The 20,307-nt window shown below is 39.2% G+C and overlaps 1 protein-coding gene across 2 annotated transcripts in view; it reads left to right on the forward strand.

The window, feature by feature from the left end:
• The window catches only part of mastl (microtubule associated serine/threonine kinase-like), a 34,242-nt gene extending 19,889 nt beyond the window's left edge, over positions 1 to 14,353 (forward strand). Inside the window, exons 9-12 of one of the 2 annotated variants that reach the window (XM_048615875.1) lie at positions 2,261 to 2,399; positions 6,641 to 6,754; positions 10,201 to 10,302; positions 13,160 to 14,353. In XM_048615875.1, coding sequence (XP_048471832.1) covers positions 2,261 to 2,399; positions 6,641 to 6,754; positions 10,201 to 10,302; positions 13,160 to 13,164 — 360 coding nt within the window. In that variant the 3' untranslated portion in view covers positions 13,165 to 14,353. Of the gene's footprint in view, positions 1 to 2,260; positions 2,400 to 6,640; positions 6,755 to 10,200; positions 10,303 to 12,545 lie in introns of both variants that reach the window. The other variant, XM_020531241.2, reaches the window with a different exon arrangement.
• The last annotated feature ends 5,954 nt before the right edge of the window (positions 14,354 to 20,307 follow it).

The raw sequence follows: 20,307 nt of genomic DNA on the forward strand, positions 1-20,307 counted from the left end.
TTGGTGTTCTGTTCCATTTGTTATTTATATACCTTGTTTTGCTGGGGAGTTGGCATTACTTCCGGTTCTGTTTTTCAGTGGTTTGTATATCGGGTCCAGTTCAATGTGTTTGTTGATGGAGTTCCGGTTGGAATGCCAGGGCTCCAGGAATTCCCTGGCATGTCTCTGTTAGGCTTGTGCTATTATGGATGTGTTGTCCCAGTTGAATTTGTGTCTTTCTTTGTCCTTGTGTATTGAGACCAGTGAGAAGTGGTTGTGTCTCTTGGTGGCTAGTTGGTGTTTGTGTATCCTTATTGTCAGTTTTCTTCCAGTTTGGCCTATGTAATATTTCTCACATTATTTTGTATATTACATTAGTTTTATTGGTTGTGGGTATGGGATCCTTCACGTTTGTCAGTAGCAGTTGCAGGGTGGATGTTGGTTTGTGGGCTACCCTGATATCTAGGGATCTGAGTAGTCTTGTGATCATCTGATATGTCTTTGACGTATGGTAGGGTGACTAGACCAGTTCTAGTTGAAGTCCATCACGTCTGAGCAGCTGCACGTATACATGCACCGACATTGCAAAAGTTGCCTTCCTGTTCTAGACAGGTTTTAAAACCTGCCTATCAGTTTTATTTTCATTTACTTTGTTCCCAGCAAGTGCAAGTGTTCCCATAATTTCTTATTAATTCAGTAATTTAGCTACTGGCACCCTCAATGAGAACAGCTACTTCCCTTCCTCCTTTGCTGACCACTCTCTTAGTTAATAAACAAGATAATTAATAAGATAAGTTAATTGATTCTCTCATCATAACCTCGTCCATTTGTGTCTATCTCAAGTTTCAGCTTATTTGTTTTAGGTCTAGATAAATTTCCTTCTTTTAACTGTTATATTTCTTTTAAAATCTGAAATCCTCTCTGAAGTAAAAGAAAATGGCTGTTCTGAAATGTGAACAGCAATTTTGCACATCCCTAGTCGCAGTTTACAAATTTAATTTTATTGCTGCTAGAGTGGGAAAATATTTTGTTCGGTAATGTTGAAGTTTTGCATTGCCATTCAGAACCTTCCTCTGTAAAACTTTCTTTCAACACTTTACTGTGCTGCTAATGAACCACGATTTAATTGTGTACTAAAACCAGCTTTTGAATTGCTTTGCATAGATCAACTATGATCTTATTGAATGGCAGAGCAGTTTGAGGGGCCAAATGGTCTACTACTTCTACTTTGTATGTTCATATGCACAATCTAATTTCCTCTTCTGTTGATAAGAACTGTGCATTCTATTGGCCTCTCTGCTGTATCTATCTCAACTCGCACTTAAAGGACATTATGTATTTCGAAATATCGACGTTTTACAAAAATCCAAAGTACTAAAAATATCAAGTTTGATAGCATTTATTCAGCAACGGTTAATGTTTGGGTCACTGAACGTTTGTCATCAACCTGAATTGTTTGTTCGTTTTTTTTGTCTCCACAGGTGCTGCCTGACATATAGAATATTTAGAGCACTTTGTTTTTATTTCAGATTTCTAATATACCGTAACTTTGCTATAGGGTTTTCAGTTCATCCGCACCATTTGTCCTTCCCATGAACGCGTACTTCCATTCCTCTTTCTGAATAGTATGTTCCATTTTAAAATAGTAATTCGCTGTTGGATTTGTGGTGGAGATGGGAAGTTGCGCAAAAACAAGGAATCAGAAATCGGACTATTGCAGCTTTACTGAGAATGTTTGTTTTGGGTCCCTAACACCGCCTTGTGACTCCTGTTATATGCCATAGATTATAAGTATTGGGGAAAATCTCAGCAGATATCCAGTCCTCACTTGTCTAAATTCTAGTTTTTATTTAAGTCTTCCACTGCCCTGGCCAAGTCCATTCTATGTTTTGTGCAGAAGGAATTTATGACACCAGTTCTAAATTTTGCTTCATCAAATTAAACTAATGCATACATAACTTGTGTCCTTTTTGTCATAGTTTAACTTTTTGAAGTAATGCAGCAGGTCCAGCTTTTCTGTGTTTGGGCTTTATGAAACAGTCCAGTGACATCCATTCAAGGATTAAAAACCTCAAATTTACCCTCCTCCTCTTCACCACTCGCCGCTTTAGGAATTAGTCTAGTATGTGTTTTTGTGTTTGAAAGGCAGAATTTGTGCCTTGGTGAGATAGTATCTTGAAATTATGAAACCTGCAAGCATATTTCGTGCTGTGGTTCTTGTGTGCAACTGATCTGTTAAATATGATGAACATGTTTTCTTGAATGATTTTTAAATGTTTAGACTCCACTGCTGGCTGCTGTGCGAACTCCTTATAGAACTCCGAAAAGTGTACGGAGAGGCCCAGCTCCAACAGAAGGGGATAGAATCCTGGGTACACCGGACTACTTGGCCCCTGAATTGCTCTTAAGAATGCCACATGGTAAGAGAAATCGCCATTGTCGCAGCTTGATAGGGGTAATTCATAAACAGAAAATGTTAAATATACCAAGTCGATCAGTCAGTCAGATCTGAGAGCCAGTAGGTAACTAAATCCTACAGTTGCTGGATAAAGAGGAAAAATAAACAGGTAGTACGTTTATTTGAGGGCAAGTTATCTGATTGACTGAACTGCAAATAATTCTATTAGAAAAGCAGGAATGTGATAGATGCTATAAAAGGTAATCTCAGAGGCAATGAAAAAAATGTTAAAAAGATGAATTGTTAAGTTAGCCAATGGTGAAAGGCAAGGCAAATGTAAAATGGGGGGAAACCATTGAGGAAGTTACAGGAAATAGAGATGCTTAAAGTAAAACCTGAAAATGTACAGCAGATGTATTTTAAATCTGCAACAAACGTGCTCCTTCCTTACTACCTGATTTCATGCAGAAAATGCAGCACTTATATACAACCAATGAATATCTCAATACATAAATGCTTTATGCCAAGCAGCTGGTGTTTTTAGGCACAACAAAACTACAAAAAAATCTTTTTTTAATTTCGATAAATGTGTGATGTGTGGCCCCTTGAAGAATGTGCTAGAGGATACCAAAATTTCTCTTTGGATTGTATGTGTTTCTTGTTTTCCTGGGCATTACTGTTACACTTTTAAGTTCTGACAGCTGAGCAAAGGAGAGACATAGTTTTAGATGTGCTTGCTGAAAGGTGACATTGGTGTCAACTTGTCCATTTGCGGAAGCGTTTGATCACCACTCATTTCTAAATTGTTGTCTTTTCCTCCATCACAACTTGACTGGGATTGAAACAATAGAACTGTTGAAGGGGAGAATGGTAGATAGGAGGAATTGACATTGCATAACGTGCACTATTGTGTTGCAAATAGCAGTTTTTAACTTGCAGATAAGTTATTTCAACTTCTATGAAATTGGCTAATTTGTCATTGAATTCTTGGAGGTACTAAAAGGAGAGTTTTTGATGCAGTTGGTCATTGTTTACAAACTCATCCATTTTATCAATCACAGGTTAGGTTTGGCCTTGGTTGCAATATGGATTGAGGGAATGAAGTCGGCTTTAATAAATTATTCAAGGAGTGACCATTTTTTTGCAAGTACATTTTAGCATTTTCTGTCAAATCATTGTTATTGGTTCAAAACGTAATGTTTATGCAGCATTATGGATAATGTGGTGGAATGTCACCTATGGAAAATGTTCAAGGTTGTACAGTTTTGCTAGTAACTTTCAAAATCCCAATTTACCCCCAATAACAGGAAATCATCCCTTTTAGGAAATTATCCAGCTCACTTTCTTGAATGACTACAAAAATTCCATGTTTGCAGCTTCTGTTGATATGTTCTAGAGAGTGATGACTCATTGGGATTGAAAAATAGTCAAGATGGTGTGTGATTTGGAGGGGAACTTGCAATGGTATTCGCATGCATCTGTTGCTCTTGTACTCATTGAGGTGGCAGAGGCCTCTGGTCTAATAGTTGCTGTCAAATGTGCCTGGGTGAGTTGCTGCAGTGCATCCTGGAAGTGGTGTATACTTCCACTAATGTGCATTTGTAGTGGAATGAATGTTAATGGATGAAGTGTCAATCAAACAGGCTCCTTTGTCCTAGATGGTGTTGAGCTTCTTGAGTGTTGTTGCAGGTGCACCCATCCAGGCAAGTGGAGAGTATTCCATCACACTCTTTATTCATGTCATGTAGATAGATGGGAGTTGGACTGGAATGGGGGCGGGATATTCCAGGCCTCTGACCTGCTCTTGAAGCCCAGTATTTTTATGCCCTAGTCCAGTTTACTTTCTGGTGAGTAGTAATCCCTCAGGATGTTGATCATAGGGAATTCAGTGATGATAATGCCACTGAGTGTTAGATATGGTCTTTGCCTGGCAGTTGTGTGGCATGAATGTCACTTGCCACTTATCAGTCCAAGCTTGGATGTTGTCCATGTCTTGCTGCATGTGGACGCAGACTGTTTCAGTATCTGAGGAGTAATAAATGGTACAGAACATTGTGCCTAAGTTGCTATTCTGAGGATCTCCTTCAGTGACGCTTCACAGATGAAATGATTGATTTCCAATAGCAAACACCATCTGTACAAGGTATGACTCTCACCAGCAGAGAATGTTTTTCCCCACATTGATTCCAGTTTTGCTGGACTCGTTCGTAGCACACTCTGTCAAATGCTGTCTTTGATGTCAAGGGTAGTAGTTCTCACTTAACCTTATCCAAACAGGAAGATGTATTCTACGTATGGAGCTAATCCCCCAGCTTGGCTATATTGCATTGCAAACATTCATATCCTGTGCATACTATCCTGATTTCTGCAGACTTATAAAGAATTCATTAATAAATATAAGTATCAGCAATGGTTGAACTATAGCCCAGTTATATTATACACTTCCAGTGGTACCATATAAATATGCTCCTGTTGATGATTGCCATCTGCTTATATAACAGCAACCGCTGAACCTGTAATCTTATCACCTAGAAGAAGGGCAGTGAATGTATGGAGTCACAGCCACCTGCAAGTTCTCCAAACCACACCATTCTAACTCAAAAATATATTAACATTCCTTCACTGTTACTGGATGCAAAGCCTGGAGCTTTCATCCAAACTGCACTGTGGGTGTACCTATACTAGCTGGACTTCAGCTATTCAAGTAGGTGGCTCACCACCCCTACTTTGAGCATAATTAGGAATGAATAGTAAATGCTGGTCTTGCCAACAATGCCAACATCCTGTGAATGAATAAAAATAACAGCAAACTGTTTTCAGTATTTGCTCTTTTAATGCAATGTATCTTTTTTATTAAACAGGAGGCAATGGCATAATTGTAATGCCACTATGCTAGTAATCCATAGGCTAATGCTGTATGGACAGGGGTTCAAACCACACCACAGCAGCAGGTGGAATGCAAATTTCACCAGATTGATTCCAGAAATGAGGGGTTTGTCTGACAAAGTTTAGGCCTATTTTCTCTGGAGTTTAGAAGAGATCTATTTGAGGTATAGAAAATGCTAAAGGGTATTGACAAAATAGATATGGAGGGAATACTTCCTAGTGTGGCACAACCTAGAATGAAAGATCATAATTTTAGGATAGGGGTAGAAGATTTAAATTAGGATAAATTACTTCTCTTGAAGGGCCGTGAATCTGTGAAATTCATTATTTGTGTTGTGGACATCAGGACACTGGTGTGCACAATGGACAGATTTTTAATTAGTAATGCGTTGAAGAATGTGGAGTTGAGGCACAAATGAGATCAGCCATGATCATATGAAATTATGGAGCAGGCTTAAGGGGCTAAATTACCTAGTCCTCCCCCTAGTACTTGCGTTCTAATGTTGAATGTACATTGCATACGTGCTGTGTCTCGTAGTACACAAATATGTTCTTTTACTTCAGCTATGAGGATAGATTAGAGAAGTTGGGACAGCTTTACTTGGGAGAGGAGATTTGATCAAATTCTTCAAAATCGTGAAGAACCCTGACTGAAGATATGAGAGAAAATGTTCCCATTCTTAAAATGATAGGGAATGAAAGGGTACAGATTTGTTGTAATTTGTGTAGGAAGTAAACGCAATGTGAGAAAAATCTTTTTCACACAGCAAGTAATTAGGATCTGGAATGCATTGCGGAAATACGGTGGAAACAGTATTAATTGAACAATTCAAGAAGCTTTGGATGATTAGTTTTATTCAGTGAATGTGCAAGATTATGGGGAAAAGGCAAGAGAATGGTACTAAGTCATAATGTTCAATCAAAGAGCTGGTGCAGACATGAAAGACCGAATAGCCTCCTTCTGCACTATAACCATTCTGTGATTCTGTGTAATCAGTTCATTTTGATTGTGACAAATACGGTTTTCATAAAGCATGATTGTGGTTAGAAATGATAAGCAGAATGAACCAAATCGACAAATTGATTCCGAAAGATTTTTACCGATGCAGAATCACTTTGAAGCTTAATATCCAAACAATCAACATTTCTGATAAAGTAAAAAGATACAAATTTGTTGGCATCTGAAAAAAAGAAAAAAATGTGTTTCCTGGTTTTGGAGAAGGTGCTCTGTTTCTAAAATGCCCAAAATATCCTTTCTGATACCAGCTGACCTGATGCATTATTCCAGCACTTCCCCATTTATTTCTTTCTTGGCAATTTTTATATTTAATTTTTAATTATAGTAAATATATTTTTCTTTTTGTTACTATGCCCTAGGTCCTGCTGTGGATTGGTGGGCACTTGGTGTGTGCTTGTTTGAATTTCTGACGGGCATTCCCCCTTTCAATGATGAAACATCACAACAGGTCTTTCAGAATATCTTGAACAGAGGTAAACTCTTTTTTTCATGCTTCTTCAGAAGTGACAACTTAGTATGTAATGTGTTCCTGTTAATTATCAGTTAGGTAATCCAAAATGTTTCTCCTCACATTCAAATAGGCTTTAATTTGGTACTGTTAATAGACAGTCTTGTATGCATACAAATCAGCTTAAATTCAAATATTAGTGAAATCATTTTCAACATGTGCAGAGTGAGAGCAGCTATGTCATAAAAGTTAGCAATGTCTCGGTGTTTTCATTTATGTAAAGAAAAAGATCACCTTGACTTTCATAATCTTGGGGCATTCCTAGACCTATACAGCCAATAGCAACAACATCTTCATATAGCATCTTTTTAACAAATTAAAACATCCACTACACTTCACAAAAGCATTCTAAAATAAAATATGACACCAAGATGCATAAGGGCAAATAACCAAAATCTTGATCCAATAAGTAGATTTTAAGAGGTCTGAAAGAAAGTCCATGTGGTGAAAAGGTATAGGGAGGGAATTATCGAAGTCAGGGCTAAGGCAACTGCAGTCACAGCCTTCATTGGTGGGACAATTAAAATGTGTGATGTCCAAGAAGATGGAAGGAAAGGAATGTAGATATCAGTGTTGTATGGCTGGAGGAGATTATGGAAGTTGGGGCCATGGGTATGGCGGTATTTGAAAATCGGGAATGGAATTTTAAAGATTTTGATGTTTAACCTGAAGTCGGTGCAAGTCAGTGATCGCGGGAATGATGGATGCAATCTTTGAAGCAAGATGGGGTACAACTGCAGAGTTTTGGGTGATCTCCAGCTTACCAATGATAGAATGTGGGAGGGCAGCCATCAATGCATTCGAACAGTCAGGCAGTAACCAAGGCACAGATGAAGGTTTCAACAGTAGAAGAGCTGAGGCGGGTAATGTGGAGGTGCAAAAAGGCAGACTTACTGTGAATGGTTGAAAGCTCATCTGGATTCAAATGGTACTTAAGTTGTGAACAGACTGGTTCAGTTTCTCAGTTGCCACAGTGAGGGAGTGGAGTTTGTAAGGAGACTGAGACTATGGCTTCCTGAGGAACTTTTATTTATTCAGCACTGGATATGTATTGGCGAAAGAAGATATGATCAGGAAGATATGTGTCAAAGACCACAAAAAGGAGAAAAAATTGCAGTTTGCCTTTGTCAGTTACACAGGATGTTATTAATGGTTTTAGGAGCAATTTTGATGTGGTAGAGGCCAGTCAACTACTATTGAAGTGCATTCACTGGTGAGATGCAAGCAGCAAGATCCCACACACAACAGTGGGGTGATGACTAGGTAATCTGCTCTGATAATATTGATCAAGACAAGGATATATCTGCAATTTGAGGGTCTGTGGTGGTGCAGTGGTAAATCCCTGCCGCTGGACTAAGAGTCCTGGTTCAAGTCTCACCTGCCCTAGAGGCATGTAAAAACATTTCTGCACAGGTTGATAATAAAGTATTTATCTCTGCTATCCTTTGAATGTTGGAATCGTTGATATCCACCAAAGAGGGCAGACAAAATTTTGATTTAGGGTCTTCAATAGTGTAGTACAACCTGAATATTGCAATGAGAGAGTTTATCTTTGATTTGGTATTGAAATCTGTTGAGATTTGAATCCATAATTTTTGATTCCAAGACAAGAGTCCCATTTCAAAGTCCTGTTGATTTCGGCAGACTCTGTGACTGGGTTATCATTCCTGATAATTGCCCAAATTGTTCAGAGAAAACATGCCTTTCTGGATGGCTGATAAGAATAGGTGTGGCTCTGCTGCCTTATTCTAAATCTTTATATATGGTTTTGAGGTGTTATTAGCCTCCACTTGACCAATTTACAAGAATATTTGAAGTATTTACCTTCCCGAGAGCATGAGGGAAAAGAAGTACACACTCATTCCAAGCTGATACTATGCTGCCTGCTATTTTGGTGTGGGTGTTCAAGGCACGAGCATGAAGCCTGCTTTAGACTTCTTACATATGCCAATGCAAAATGCCTGTTGTATTCAGTAAAACCAGGTCTATATGCAATCCAACTGGCAACAAAGAGATCATTTTGTATCTCACTTGAGTGTGGACAAGAGCAGTGCTACTCCTTTTGGAACAAAAACAGAAGTTGCTGGAAATGCTCAGCAGGTCTGGCAGCATCTTCCTCAGAACTGACCTGAAACGTTAACTCTGATATTTATTCAGAGATGCTGCCAGACCTGGTGAGCTTTACCAGCAACTTCTGTTTTTCTTCCTGATTTACAGCATCTGCAGTTCTTCCAGTTTTTATTGCTCCTTCTGGATTTTTTCAGTAAAACTATAGACAGTATAGGCCCCGTCTTATCTGGAGTTGATTTTCTTTCCCTATATCAAATAATCACTCCACTGAGGAATGTTGTTTATGTCACAGCCACCTATAATTTAAAGAATCCTTGCCATTGAGTTGCCTGGAGATGCTGAACAGGTGTTCATAGTTTGCCATGTCATTTAATGAGACCTCAGACATAGTATTAAGCACTTCTTAGCCTTAACAAGTGAGGTGCAGTGCACAGTGGAGTCCCAGCTCTTAAATTCAGTTGGATCTTTAACATCTACCACTATCACTGGAACAGGAGGTGGGGCCTCTGTGTAAACTATGTTGAAAGGGCAATGCTGCCTATGTGAAGTGTTGGTCTCAAATTTGTGTTTCAATTGTGGATTAGATATTGAACTGATCATTTAAATGAAAAATGCCAAAGTTTCTTGAAATCTGAAATCCAAACAGAATATACTCAATATGCAGCGAGACAGACAGCATTTATGCATAGGACAACCAAATGAGCATTTCAGGCCAGGAGCCTTTTATTAGAACTGCTGAGTTTAGTGTGCGACCATTTAGGGTGAGAGGATACTTGAATATTGGTCAGTTGCCTGTGGCAATACCCTTTCTTAAGTAGTAATTATTCACATGAATAAATATTAATCCGCAAACTTGCGGTCATCCAAAACTCCACTGCTTACATCTCAACTCAGACAAAGTTTTGATCTCCTACCTCCCTACACTCACCCACTGATGCTGGCTCTTGTTTTAGCAATGTCTCTTTTTAAATTCTAACCCCATTTTTCATGTCCATCCTTGGCCTCTCCCTTTCTTGTCTATGCATCTTCTGCAGCCTTATAACTCTTGACATGTCTGTGGTCCTCCATTTCTGGATTCCTTTGTGTTGTTGATTTTTAAATTGCTCTATCATTGATAGCCATACATTTAGTTGTGGAATACTCTCCTGAAACCTCTCCATCTTTGTTTCCTCCTATTAGATATTCTATGTAAAGTCTATCCTTTTCTACCCTAAATCTCCTGTTTCAATGGTAAATCGGTTTGCTAATGCTCTTCTGAAGTGTCGAGGTATTTTGCTACATTAAAAGTGCTATCTAAATACATGTTGACATTGATTTTCAGAAGTAAATTTATTTTTGTAGATATACCTTGGCCAGAAGGTGAAGAAGAATTATCTAAAAATGCCCACAGTGCAATTGAAATTCTACTGACAATTGAATGTTTCAAGAGAGCTGGATTGAAAGGTTTGACTTTTGGGAACTAGTTGAAAATAGTTGAACTCTAAACAATCTTTTGTGAAATTGCAATATTCCCTATTACAAGGATACAGTATCTGAATGAGGTGTTGTATACGGTGAGGGGAAATGGTCAACATTTTACTGTTGAAAAAAGGTAAATGATGTGTGCCTTTTTTAGAAGTGTAAATGGTCCAGCAACGTGATGTGAGAATCTAATGTGCAGTTAAATGACAATATCTAAATGTCGTCTGAATGACAGTATTTTGTGGGAATTTTGTGTTTTTTCCTCATCTGTATTTACTATTTTCACTCTGTCAGAATAATGGATAATGCCTATAACTGAGCCTTCCACAAGTACACTTGATTAGGTTCTGAACCCACTTGAATTAGCAAGTATAAAACTCTTATAAGTAATTACCATTGTCTGGTGAGACCAGTAACCTTGTAGTTCTTATTTGTATTGTAGACTGGCTGATCTGTAAATTCTGCACAAAGATAATGTTCTTTAATGACTTGTCAATGAAGATTTATTTAAGTATATATTTACTATAAAATAGCCGTGAACTCTGCGGTGAAAAGAGAGTACTTCTGAGAGAGGATTTATGATCACTTGGAAAGGCACAGTTTGATTCGTGATAGTCAGCATGGATTTGTGAGGGGTAGATCATGCCTCTCAAACCTTATTGAATTCTTTGAAAAGGTGACCAAACATGTGGATGAAGGTGGAGCAGTGGATGTGGTATACATGGATTTAAGTAAGGCGTTTGATAAAGTTCCCCATGGTAGGCTCATGCAGAAAGTAAGGAGGCATGGGATAGGGGGAGATAGTAGGAACTGCAGATGCTGCAGAATCTGAGATAACAAGGTGTAGAGCTGGATGAACACAGCAGGCCAAGCAGCATCGGAAGAGCAGGAAGGCTGAGGTTTCGGGCCTAGACCCTTGTTCAGAAAATTCTGAAGAAGAGTCTAGGCCCGAAACCTCAGCCTTCCTGCTCCTCTGATGCTGCTTGGCTTGCTGTGTTCATCCAGTTGTACATCTTGTTATCTCATGGGATGGGGGGAAACGTGGCAGATTGGATTCAGAATTGGCTGACCCTTAGAAGACAAAGGGTGGTAGTGGACGGTGCTCAGTTATGAGTGGTGTACCACAAGGATCTGTTCTGGGTCCTCTTCTATTTGTGATTTTTGTAAATGATTTGGATGAAGGAGTGGAAGGGTGGATTAGCAAGTTCGCGGACGATACGAAGGTGGGTCACGTTGTGGACAGTGTGGAGGGCTGTTCTAGGTTACAAAGGGACATTGATAGAATGCAGATCTGGGCTGAGAAGTGGCAGATGGAGTTTAACCCTGAAAAGTGTGAGGTGATTCATTTTGGAAGGACAAACTTGAAAGCAGAATACAGGGTTAACGGAAAGATTCTTGGCAGTGTGGAGGAGCAGAGGGATCTTGGGGTTCATGTTCACAGTTCCCTGAAAGCTGCCACCCAGGTGGATAGAGTTGTTAAGAAGGCGTATGGTGTGTTAGCTTTCATTAATAGAGGGATTGAGTTCAAGAGCCGTGAAGTTATGCTCCAGCTATACAAAAGCCTGGTTCGGCCGCATCTGGAATATTGTGTCCAGTTCTGGTCACCTCATTACAGGAAAGGTGTGGATGTGTTAGAAAAGGTGCAGAGGAGATTTACCGGGATGTTGCCTGGAACGGAGGGAAGGTCTTACGAGGAAAGGTTGAGAGAGCTAGGGCTTTTCTCTTTAGAACGACGAAGGATGAGAGGTGACTTGACAGAGGTGTACAAAATGATCAAGAGGTATAGATAGAATAGACAGCCAGAGACTTTTTCCTAGGGTGGAGGTAGCCTTTACGAGGGGACATAGTTTTAAAGTGAAAGGAGGTAGATATCGGGGAGACGAAGGGGTAGGTTCTTTACTCAGAGTGGGAGGGGCATGGAATGCATTGCCAGAGAGGGTAGTGGAGTCAGCCTCATTAGGGGCATTTAAGCGGCTATTAGATAGGCATATGGATGATAGTATAAGGTAGCGGTGGAGTTTAGATAGACCTTAGGTTTAGGGTAAAAGTTCGGCACGACATCGTGGGCCGAAGGGCCTGTACTGTGCTGTACTGTTCTATGTTCTCCCCAGGATTTCCTTCCTCCAGTTATTCAACATTTCTCCATCTTCTCTGACCTCTAAAAACAGGCATTTTTATCTCTAAGGAAGGAGAGAGAGCAACTAGTTTTGGTTTTATCTTTTCAGAGCTCAAGAAGCATCCCCTCTTCAAGGAAATGGATTGGGACAATCTGCAGAATTGCCCTATGCCCTTTGTACCACAGCCAGATGATGAAACAGATACAACATATTTTGAAGCCAGAAATAATGCTCAACACCTCGTAGTTTCAGGATTCAGTTTGTAGCACCTGCAGCATGCTGAACCTAAATACCATAAGAGATTAAAGGAAAATATGCTAATTTATATTTCGTAATAACATAAGATTCATTATTGCTGAATGTGTACATATCTGGAGCTGGTGAACAGTATCTTTTCATTACTTCTACCCATATGCAATACTGCCGTCTCAATTTCCAGCTGTAAATTATGTTGCAGAATGGAGGCCTATCACTACTTTCTTGCAGGAAAAGGGGAGAACACAATGGAAATTTGGGATCTCTAAGTTGCTTCTGTTCTATCTTGTCCAAGTGGTGAGAAATCACTTCAACGCTATCCTCAATTGCCTGTAATCATTGAATGGTTCCAGAGAAACAGGGTTGAAAACCTGAATTGAATTAGCTAGTAGAACATTTAAAGCACCTTAGGTGCTGTAATGGATGAATTTAATAACTTGACACACTGCCAATTTTTGTTTTTAAAGCATAATATCTGGAACACAACATGTCCCGCAAACACTTGACAGCTATGGCTAATCTTTGAATGGAGCGTTCAACCAACTCCCATTGTAGCAATATTGGAGTTCTGAAAAGGTGCATTTTGGTCAAGCCAATCAAGTAGCAGACTGCCTGAATTATTTTAACTTGTTTAAACAAGAGATGATCAGAAGTGAGTTTTAAGCATTTGATGTGACTGCCATTACTGCACATTACGAACCTGATTTGAGGATCTTGTGGACTTGCTTATTGACTTATTTGAAATGATTCTGGAATTTAGTGTGGCCATTTTTATAAAGCTGCAACAGACTGCCTAAAGATAGTTTCATGCTTGCATCTTTTAGTTACTCTCCTGTAATTTTCATTTCTTAATAGCATTCGGTGAAATTCCCAGATTTTCATGGAGTTGCACAATGGAATTTGTTACAAACCAAGCACCCTGCATGATCTCCCTAAACTGATAACTCAACTCTCGCAATTAAATGCACTTTATTTTTACAGTTACCAGCCAAGTTGGTCAACAAAATAGTACTTTTTTTAAAAATTACTGGTTATAATCCTATAGCCTTTTTGTACATTTTTGATTTGCTCATTTCACTGTCTCCATTGAAATAGAAATTTGTCACTTATTTCCTGGTATCTTAGGAGCAACTTAAATGGATGTATAAAGGATGCAGTTAACTGCCTCATGCTTCAAGTGGCTTGTGGGCTCTTGATTTATAAGAAAGCTATAAATTTATGTTTTCTAATTACTGCATTGTTTAGTATGTCAAATATTTTTTGCCTTAAGTTCTTTAATAGTGTAACTGACCAAAAGTAATCATAATTGTGTTTTTCTTGTCCTATTTATAAATTGAGAATTTCCAGATCATCCACTACCTTAAAATGACTTAATGTTTATTCTTAATAACTTGTATACTTGAACATCAATGAAGATTTCTGAACGGGCTACCTGTATAACCTGTGTGTGCAGTACAATTAGTGACTTGAATAAAGATCTTTCATTCATGGATTATTGGGTATTTTATAACAGTAAGCTTTTGACCTTAATGATTTAAATGTATTTAGCCGGCATTCAGTGGTTGTGGCTGAAGTGTAGATTTGTCTCCTGTGTAATTCTGTTTTGGAGCATTTAACAACCAAACTGAAATAAGGAAGTGAGATGTATTGTCCTTAAAGGATAGCAGTGAAAAATATTAAACACTTGAGATCAATAACTGAGTCAGTTCATTATAACTTATCTGATTCTTTGTACATTTGTGAGACTGCCACAGGACTTCTATAATATTGATAAATTGGTACTGTAAAAAGCAATCTGTCATACAGTGATTTTAAGAAAGTGTTCACTAATCCTTCACAGGACTAAAATATCCATTTCATGATTATTTAGGTATTTGAAGAGACAAGAAAAGCTGGGATTATTTCCTTAGTAGAGAAGTTAGAGGGAAATGTGATAGAGATACTCAATTTATTTGGAGTTTTACTGCTAGGATTAATTCATATCTCGAGCAGCACAAGTATGATAAGCTTTAAATTTACAATTGTGTTCCTAAATTTAAAAACGAGTATTTCATGGACTCAGACATTTACAGCACAGAAGGAAGCCGTTAGCCCCATTGTGTTTGTGCTGTTTGATAAAGATCTGACTGCACTAATCCTGTTTTCCAACTTTTAGCCCATAAACTTGAGGTCTGTCGGTGATGCTAGTAACATCTAAACACTGCTGAAATGTTGTGTTTCTGACTCAACCAACTTTTCAAGCAACAGGTCGCAGACTCTCACTACCTTCTGAGAGAAAAACAATTCTCCAACTCTCTTTAATATAAAAGATGAGCATAGAAAGCTATACCCCTTGTTATTGACCCCCTCTAAAACATAAAAAGTGCCTTCCTGTCAACCCTATAAGACACCTCTATCAGGTCCCCTCTTAACCTTCACAGCTCTAAGTAAAACTAGCCCCACCCTATCCAATCTTTCCTCAGACTTTTAGCCTAGGCAGAATCCTGGTAAATCCCTCTAGTGAAATAACAAGCATGTGACAAAACTGTATGCAGCATTCTAATTGTGACCTAACCAGTGTTTTATACAGTTCCAGCATAATCTCCTTGCTCTTGTATTCTGTTATTTTTAAAACAAAATTTTCACAGGTTAAACTGGCCCTGGTGGGCTATATAACCAAAAAAAATCTGACAGAGGACAGAATGGAAACTTACAAAAATCAATTCAAAATGTTATCTGGGAGTGATGATTCATTCCAGACCCTGCAGTGCTCACTCTGTGCTGGCAGACTTCAGTACAATCTAGGGTCTACCATTCATAAATTATTGCTGGGACCCCTGATCTCTTTTTGCCTCCCTGAACAGCTTGGGACATACTTTAGCCGAGCCTGAAGATTTTTCACTTTTATGGCTGCTCTCCCCTCTAGTATGTCTTGTCTCTTGACATCCATTAATACCTTCTAAAATTTCACAGTCTTCCACCTTGAAGTCTATACCTGCATCATCCTTTTCCATTGTGAAGAAAGATAGTTATTGAGGTGTTTCAAGGATGATTTGGATTTGAGGCTAAAGGAAGCAAAGGATAGGGGAGAAAAGCAGGAACAAGATATTGAGTTGGATGATCAGCCATAATCATCATGAATGGCAGAGCAGGCTTAAAGGGCCAAATGCCATACTCTGGCTCCTATTTTCTGACTCTATGACTTCCAGGTCCAAACACACAATACCTCTATGGTCCCCACTTATTCTTTTGCTCTTTATTCCAACTGTCTGTTCCAAAACTTAGCTCATTACTCATGTTAGTAGCTTTTCAAAGGCAGAATTTCAGTAATATAGTACAACTATGTGTAATTGACTTTAACTGTAGTTAGTGGCTTCTTCAGTAAATGATTTATGATTTCACAAGTCAATCTTCAGATTGTGTCTGACAATTTTCTTTGCTCCCCTGATACAAGGCACAATGTGGTACTGGCATGCACTTCCTCAGGCACTGGACACTTCCTACTCCTTCCAGGTGGTCATTGTGTGGGTCTTGAAGTTGAGTCACAGTAGCGCATCACAGCTGAGCTCAAGCACATCCTTGACTCTTGCAACCATAAAGATTTTCAGCAGAGATTATTGGACAGCAATCAGGATGGGAGTATTGGCAGATTTCTTTATACCTCTTCTAGTCAACAAAGTAGTGTAGAATACAATAGGATTTAAAAAAAATTATATGGCTCACTAATTAGCTAGCCCATCATTTAGTGTTAATAGCTCAAAATTAAAATTTTAAAAACGAGCATGAGTAAATTTTGCAGCTATCAATGTCGTCTTCTCAATCTGATTATTAGTGAGTGATTATATAGAACGTAGAACAGTACAGGCCCTTCTGCCGACAATGTGCCAAACTTTTACCCTAAACCTAAGGTCTATCTAACCTCCATCCCTGCCTTATACTATCATCCATATGGTCCTTATTACAGAGACTAGCAGTTTTTTTTCAAACATCCACCACCATGTTACCCAATTATCCACAATCTGGATCTGTTGAGGGATTCTTCAGCCAGGCCCATGATGTGGTCCTCTGACTTGACCCTGTTCTCACCTCTGAATTGGGTGCTCTAAGATTAAGCGCATGGGGCTAAAATACAACCTAAAGAATGTTTTAAATTACTGAAAAAGAGGGTGTAACTGCCTACGAGCAATATAAACATGGTGCACAGACTCCACAACTGCGGAATAAACATTTGGCTCACAGCCTGTGAACTATCTTAACGTAGGGTTAGATGGAAGTGCTGTGTGCCACACCTTCCATTTCAGGTCCCCAGTGAAAAGTGGAGACCCCTCCACCCAGCAATAAAACAATGCAAAGGCGTGTCCTGTAGGCAGGTGAAAGAGTAGAAGTGGATGGTATGCAGCTACAGCCCAAGCAGGAAATGCTACTGTACCACGTGGAAGGACACAAGAAGGCATTTCCATGAGGCTGTGGTTGGGGGCCATGGGCTGAGAGAAGTTCTGGAACCTGGGTTATGTTGAAATCTCTCTGCACTGCTTGAGACAGGTGATATATCACAACATACCTGATCATTCTTCAACTGGTGTACTACTATGGGTCTGAGCACAGCCATTTTCAGGCAATGGGTGGCGTTGGCTGCGAGCTGGACATCCACTGCTGCCCTGTTTGGCAATTTCTATGGTAAGGCCTCTCTCACCCAGAATATCTCTGATTCTAGTCACCCCCACTATCACTGCCTCCCTTCTGCCAGTCACTCGAACTCATGAAAATGGAGGTGCTCTCTGACAAAAGCTGCTACTCCTGACAGTGGGAAGACATGATGTGTTGCAAGTCAGCCATGTTCTAGACATTGATCAGGTCCTGATAAAAGACAAGCAGCTTCCTGTGGAATACCTGAAGATATTCACAGTCTATAAACAAGAGCTACATGTCTTAATTTGAGTTCTACATCTGGTGGAAAAAATGGGCTGCCAGGGCATGCCATTTGGGAGGAGGCTCGATTTTTAAAGGTACTGCTGCATCTTAAGAACCTGGTTCTTTTTTAAATAAAAAATCAACCAGTTCAGTGATGTTATTACACAGCTCTGCAGCAAGTAAGACTCGAACCTGCATTTCCGGAATCAGAAGGACCCTGAAACTGGCATTTTATATCCAGAAGTAAGAGTACACACAACTGAATGTTCTTGCCCCCACCCATCCCATCACCAAATTCAGTGGTGAGAGATTAATTTTAAATAAAATGCTAATTTAGTTCCTCCAGCTGTCAACTGGATTTCAACTTCTCTTGGAAGATTAGTTTAGATAGCTTAAAAAAGTAAAATAAGGAAGCACCTTGATGACAAAGGGAAAGAAAGTTGTTAGAATAAGAGTCTAAAAAGATGGTGATATAGAAAATTTAGCTAAAATGTGTGTAGAGCATTGCATGTACTTAACAAAATGGGAGAAGGGCAGGCAATTGTGCAAGATTATGGAGATTAAGGATTGTAGAACGTAACATCTCCAGAAAAGACTGGATGTAAAAATAGCAGACGGAGCAGCCAACTATAATAAAGCAGTGGGGAAAAAAAAACGATCAGCATTTCAAAAATAGAAGCAAGATGGATCGAGATAAAAGATCAGTCACACTAATAGATGTGGGTCTATAGATCATAATAGTGAGAGATATGGGAATATACTGACAAATTTGGAAACTGGGTTTAATGAAAGATCATGAGGGATTTCAACAACCCTGATGTTAATAAAGGGCATAAGAGAATGTGTACACTAGATGGCTTTCTAACCCAACATGTTTTAAACAACAAAAAAGATAAGATTTGCTACTAGATCTAGTAATGGGGAATTAATCAGATCAGTGTTCATTATAGTGAAGAAAGTTAAAAAAAAATTGGGTGGCTGCCTAGCACTAACGTGTCCAATGACCCAGAGGAAAAAAGACCGAAACATCTAGAAAGGCATCGAGATACAGTTGGTCTGTGGGCTACAGAGAAGAGATGCTGCTTGTTTAAAAGATCTTAGGAAAAGGAATAGCAATGAGTGGATGCAGAAATTTACCAGAAAGAAAATAATTACTGCTAGGCCAACTGAACAAGAAGTTTTAACGAAGACACGGGTGACACTTGACTGAGTTTTGGGTGTCTGTAACATTGTGGGAGAAAGACTTGCATCTTTATTTCCAATATTTTCAAGACCATTTTCAAATAATTTTTATATAATTAATATAATTCATGTTTATCTTTGTGTAATATTGTGTTCTTTCGTTAAAAGTGCATTGGCAGCCTCATTTCTGTGTTTGATGTCTGGTGGCTGTAATAAACAAATAGCGAACAGACAATTTTATGGTCTATCAAGCTTGATCTTGCTCTTACATCTAACTTGTACAGGATTACCATCAGCTGAGATTATAACACTACCTGTATAAATATGTAAGCTTAGCTTCAGTCAGATAAACTCTTCCTGGTTGGTCATGTAAGATGTCCTCACACATGGGGCTGTTTAAGTTACATTGTGGGGTGTGGTGGTGGTTAACATCGGGCATCGTCCAGAATAAACGCTTCAATTTTTTGCATGACAAAGGGAAGATCATCCAGGGATAAGAACCAGAAAAGAGAAACCATTTGTGAGCTCCCCCAGCCAGTACCTGACATGAAAGTAGATTCTGCATTAAAAACTGCACATTACTGCCAGTTTAACTTATAACATACTAGCCTGGACTTTGTCTCAATAGTTAATTCATAGAATCCCTAAAGTGTGGAAACAGGCCCTTCGGCCCAACAATTCATGATAATTCATGACAAAGTTTTGCTTCAGAGTCTGTTCATGCCTTAAAGGGGTTACAAGACCCCCAAAACTCTCAATTAATCTTATGTGACAACAAGTCCACTAATATCACAATTGTGCTACTGTCTCCAAATTTAAGGCTTGCATTATCCTTTTTTCAGCACGGCATATAAAATAAGTCACAGAACTCTAGGTGTGGCGTGATCAGAGCAAATTACAGGTTCAAAATAATCTCAGGAAGTGATGTGAACTAATTCAGCCAAAGCTAAATAACCTATTTACTTCACTCAGTGTGTCATGCTTTTTGAACACAGGGATCAAGGAATCAAACAACATTAGTCACACTGAATATTCTTATTAGCTACAACTACGTACATTAGGAACAATGAGAATTTTAACAACTGGACCAGGTCTAGGAATTCTCAAGAAAGGTGCTGTAGACAGAATTTGTAGGTAGAACAGAAAAGTTTGACACACTGGGGTGAATCAATTTTTTTTAAACTAACACCAACATCCCTAGCACCATCTTGAAAAGTCTGTTGTGCACATGAACAAAGCCCGTTAATCCGGAGCTGTCCTGCATGGTTCCTGACATTTGCCCCACAGATGGCTCCCTCTGGGAGTCCTGCTGGATGTGGTGTTGCAGAGGCAGGGCATCCCTCTTCTCTAGGACCAGACAGTGAAGATCATGACATCAAACCATGCCAGTCGAGTCCTAGGTTGTCACCCAGATCATTGCAGCTTCAGATGTCTGGAGAAATGCACAGTAGTGTAGGGAGAATGTCCTTCTCCACTCTACCAGCATTGAGTGTCAACGTCTTCTCTGATGCCTCACACTCACCTCTGGCTGTACGCACCTCCC

This window comes from Rhincodon typus, chromosome 2 (assembly GCF_021869965.1).
Source record: "Rhincodon typus isolate 14 chromosome 2, sRhiTyp1.1, whole genome shotgun sequence".
In the NCBI taxonomy this organism is placed as follows: domain Eukaryota; kingdom Metazoa; phylum Chordata; class Chondrichthyes; order Orectolobiformes; family Rhincodontidae; genus Rhincodon; species Rhincodon typus.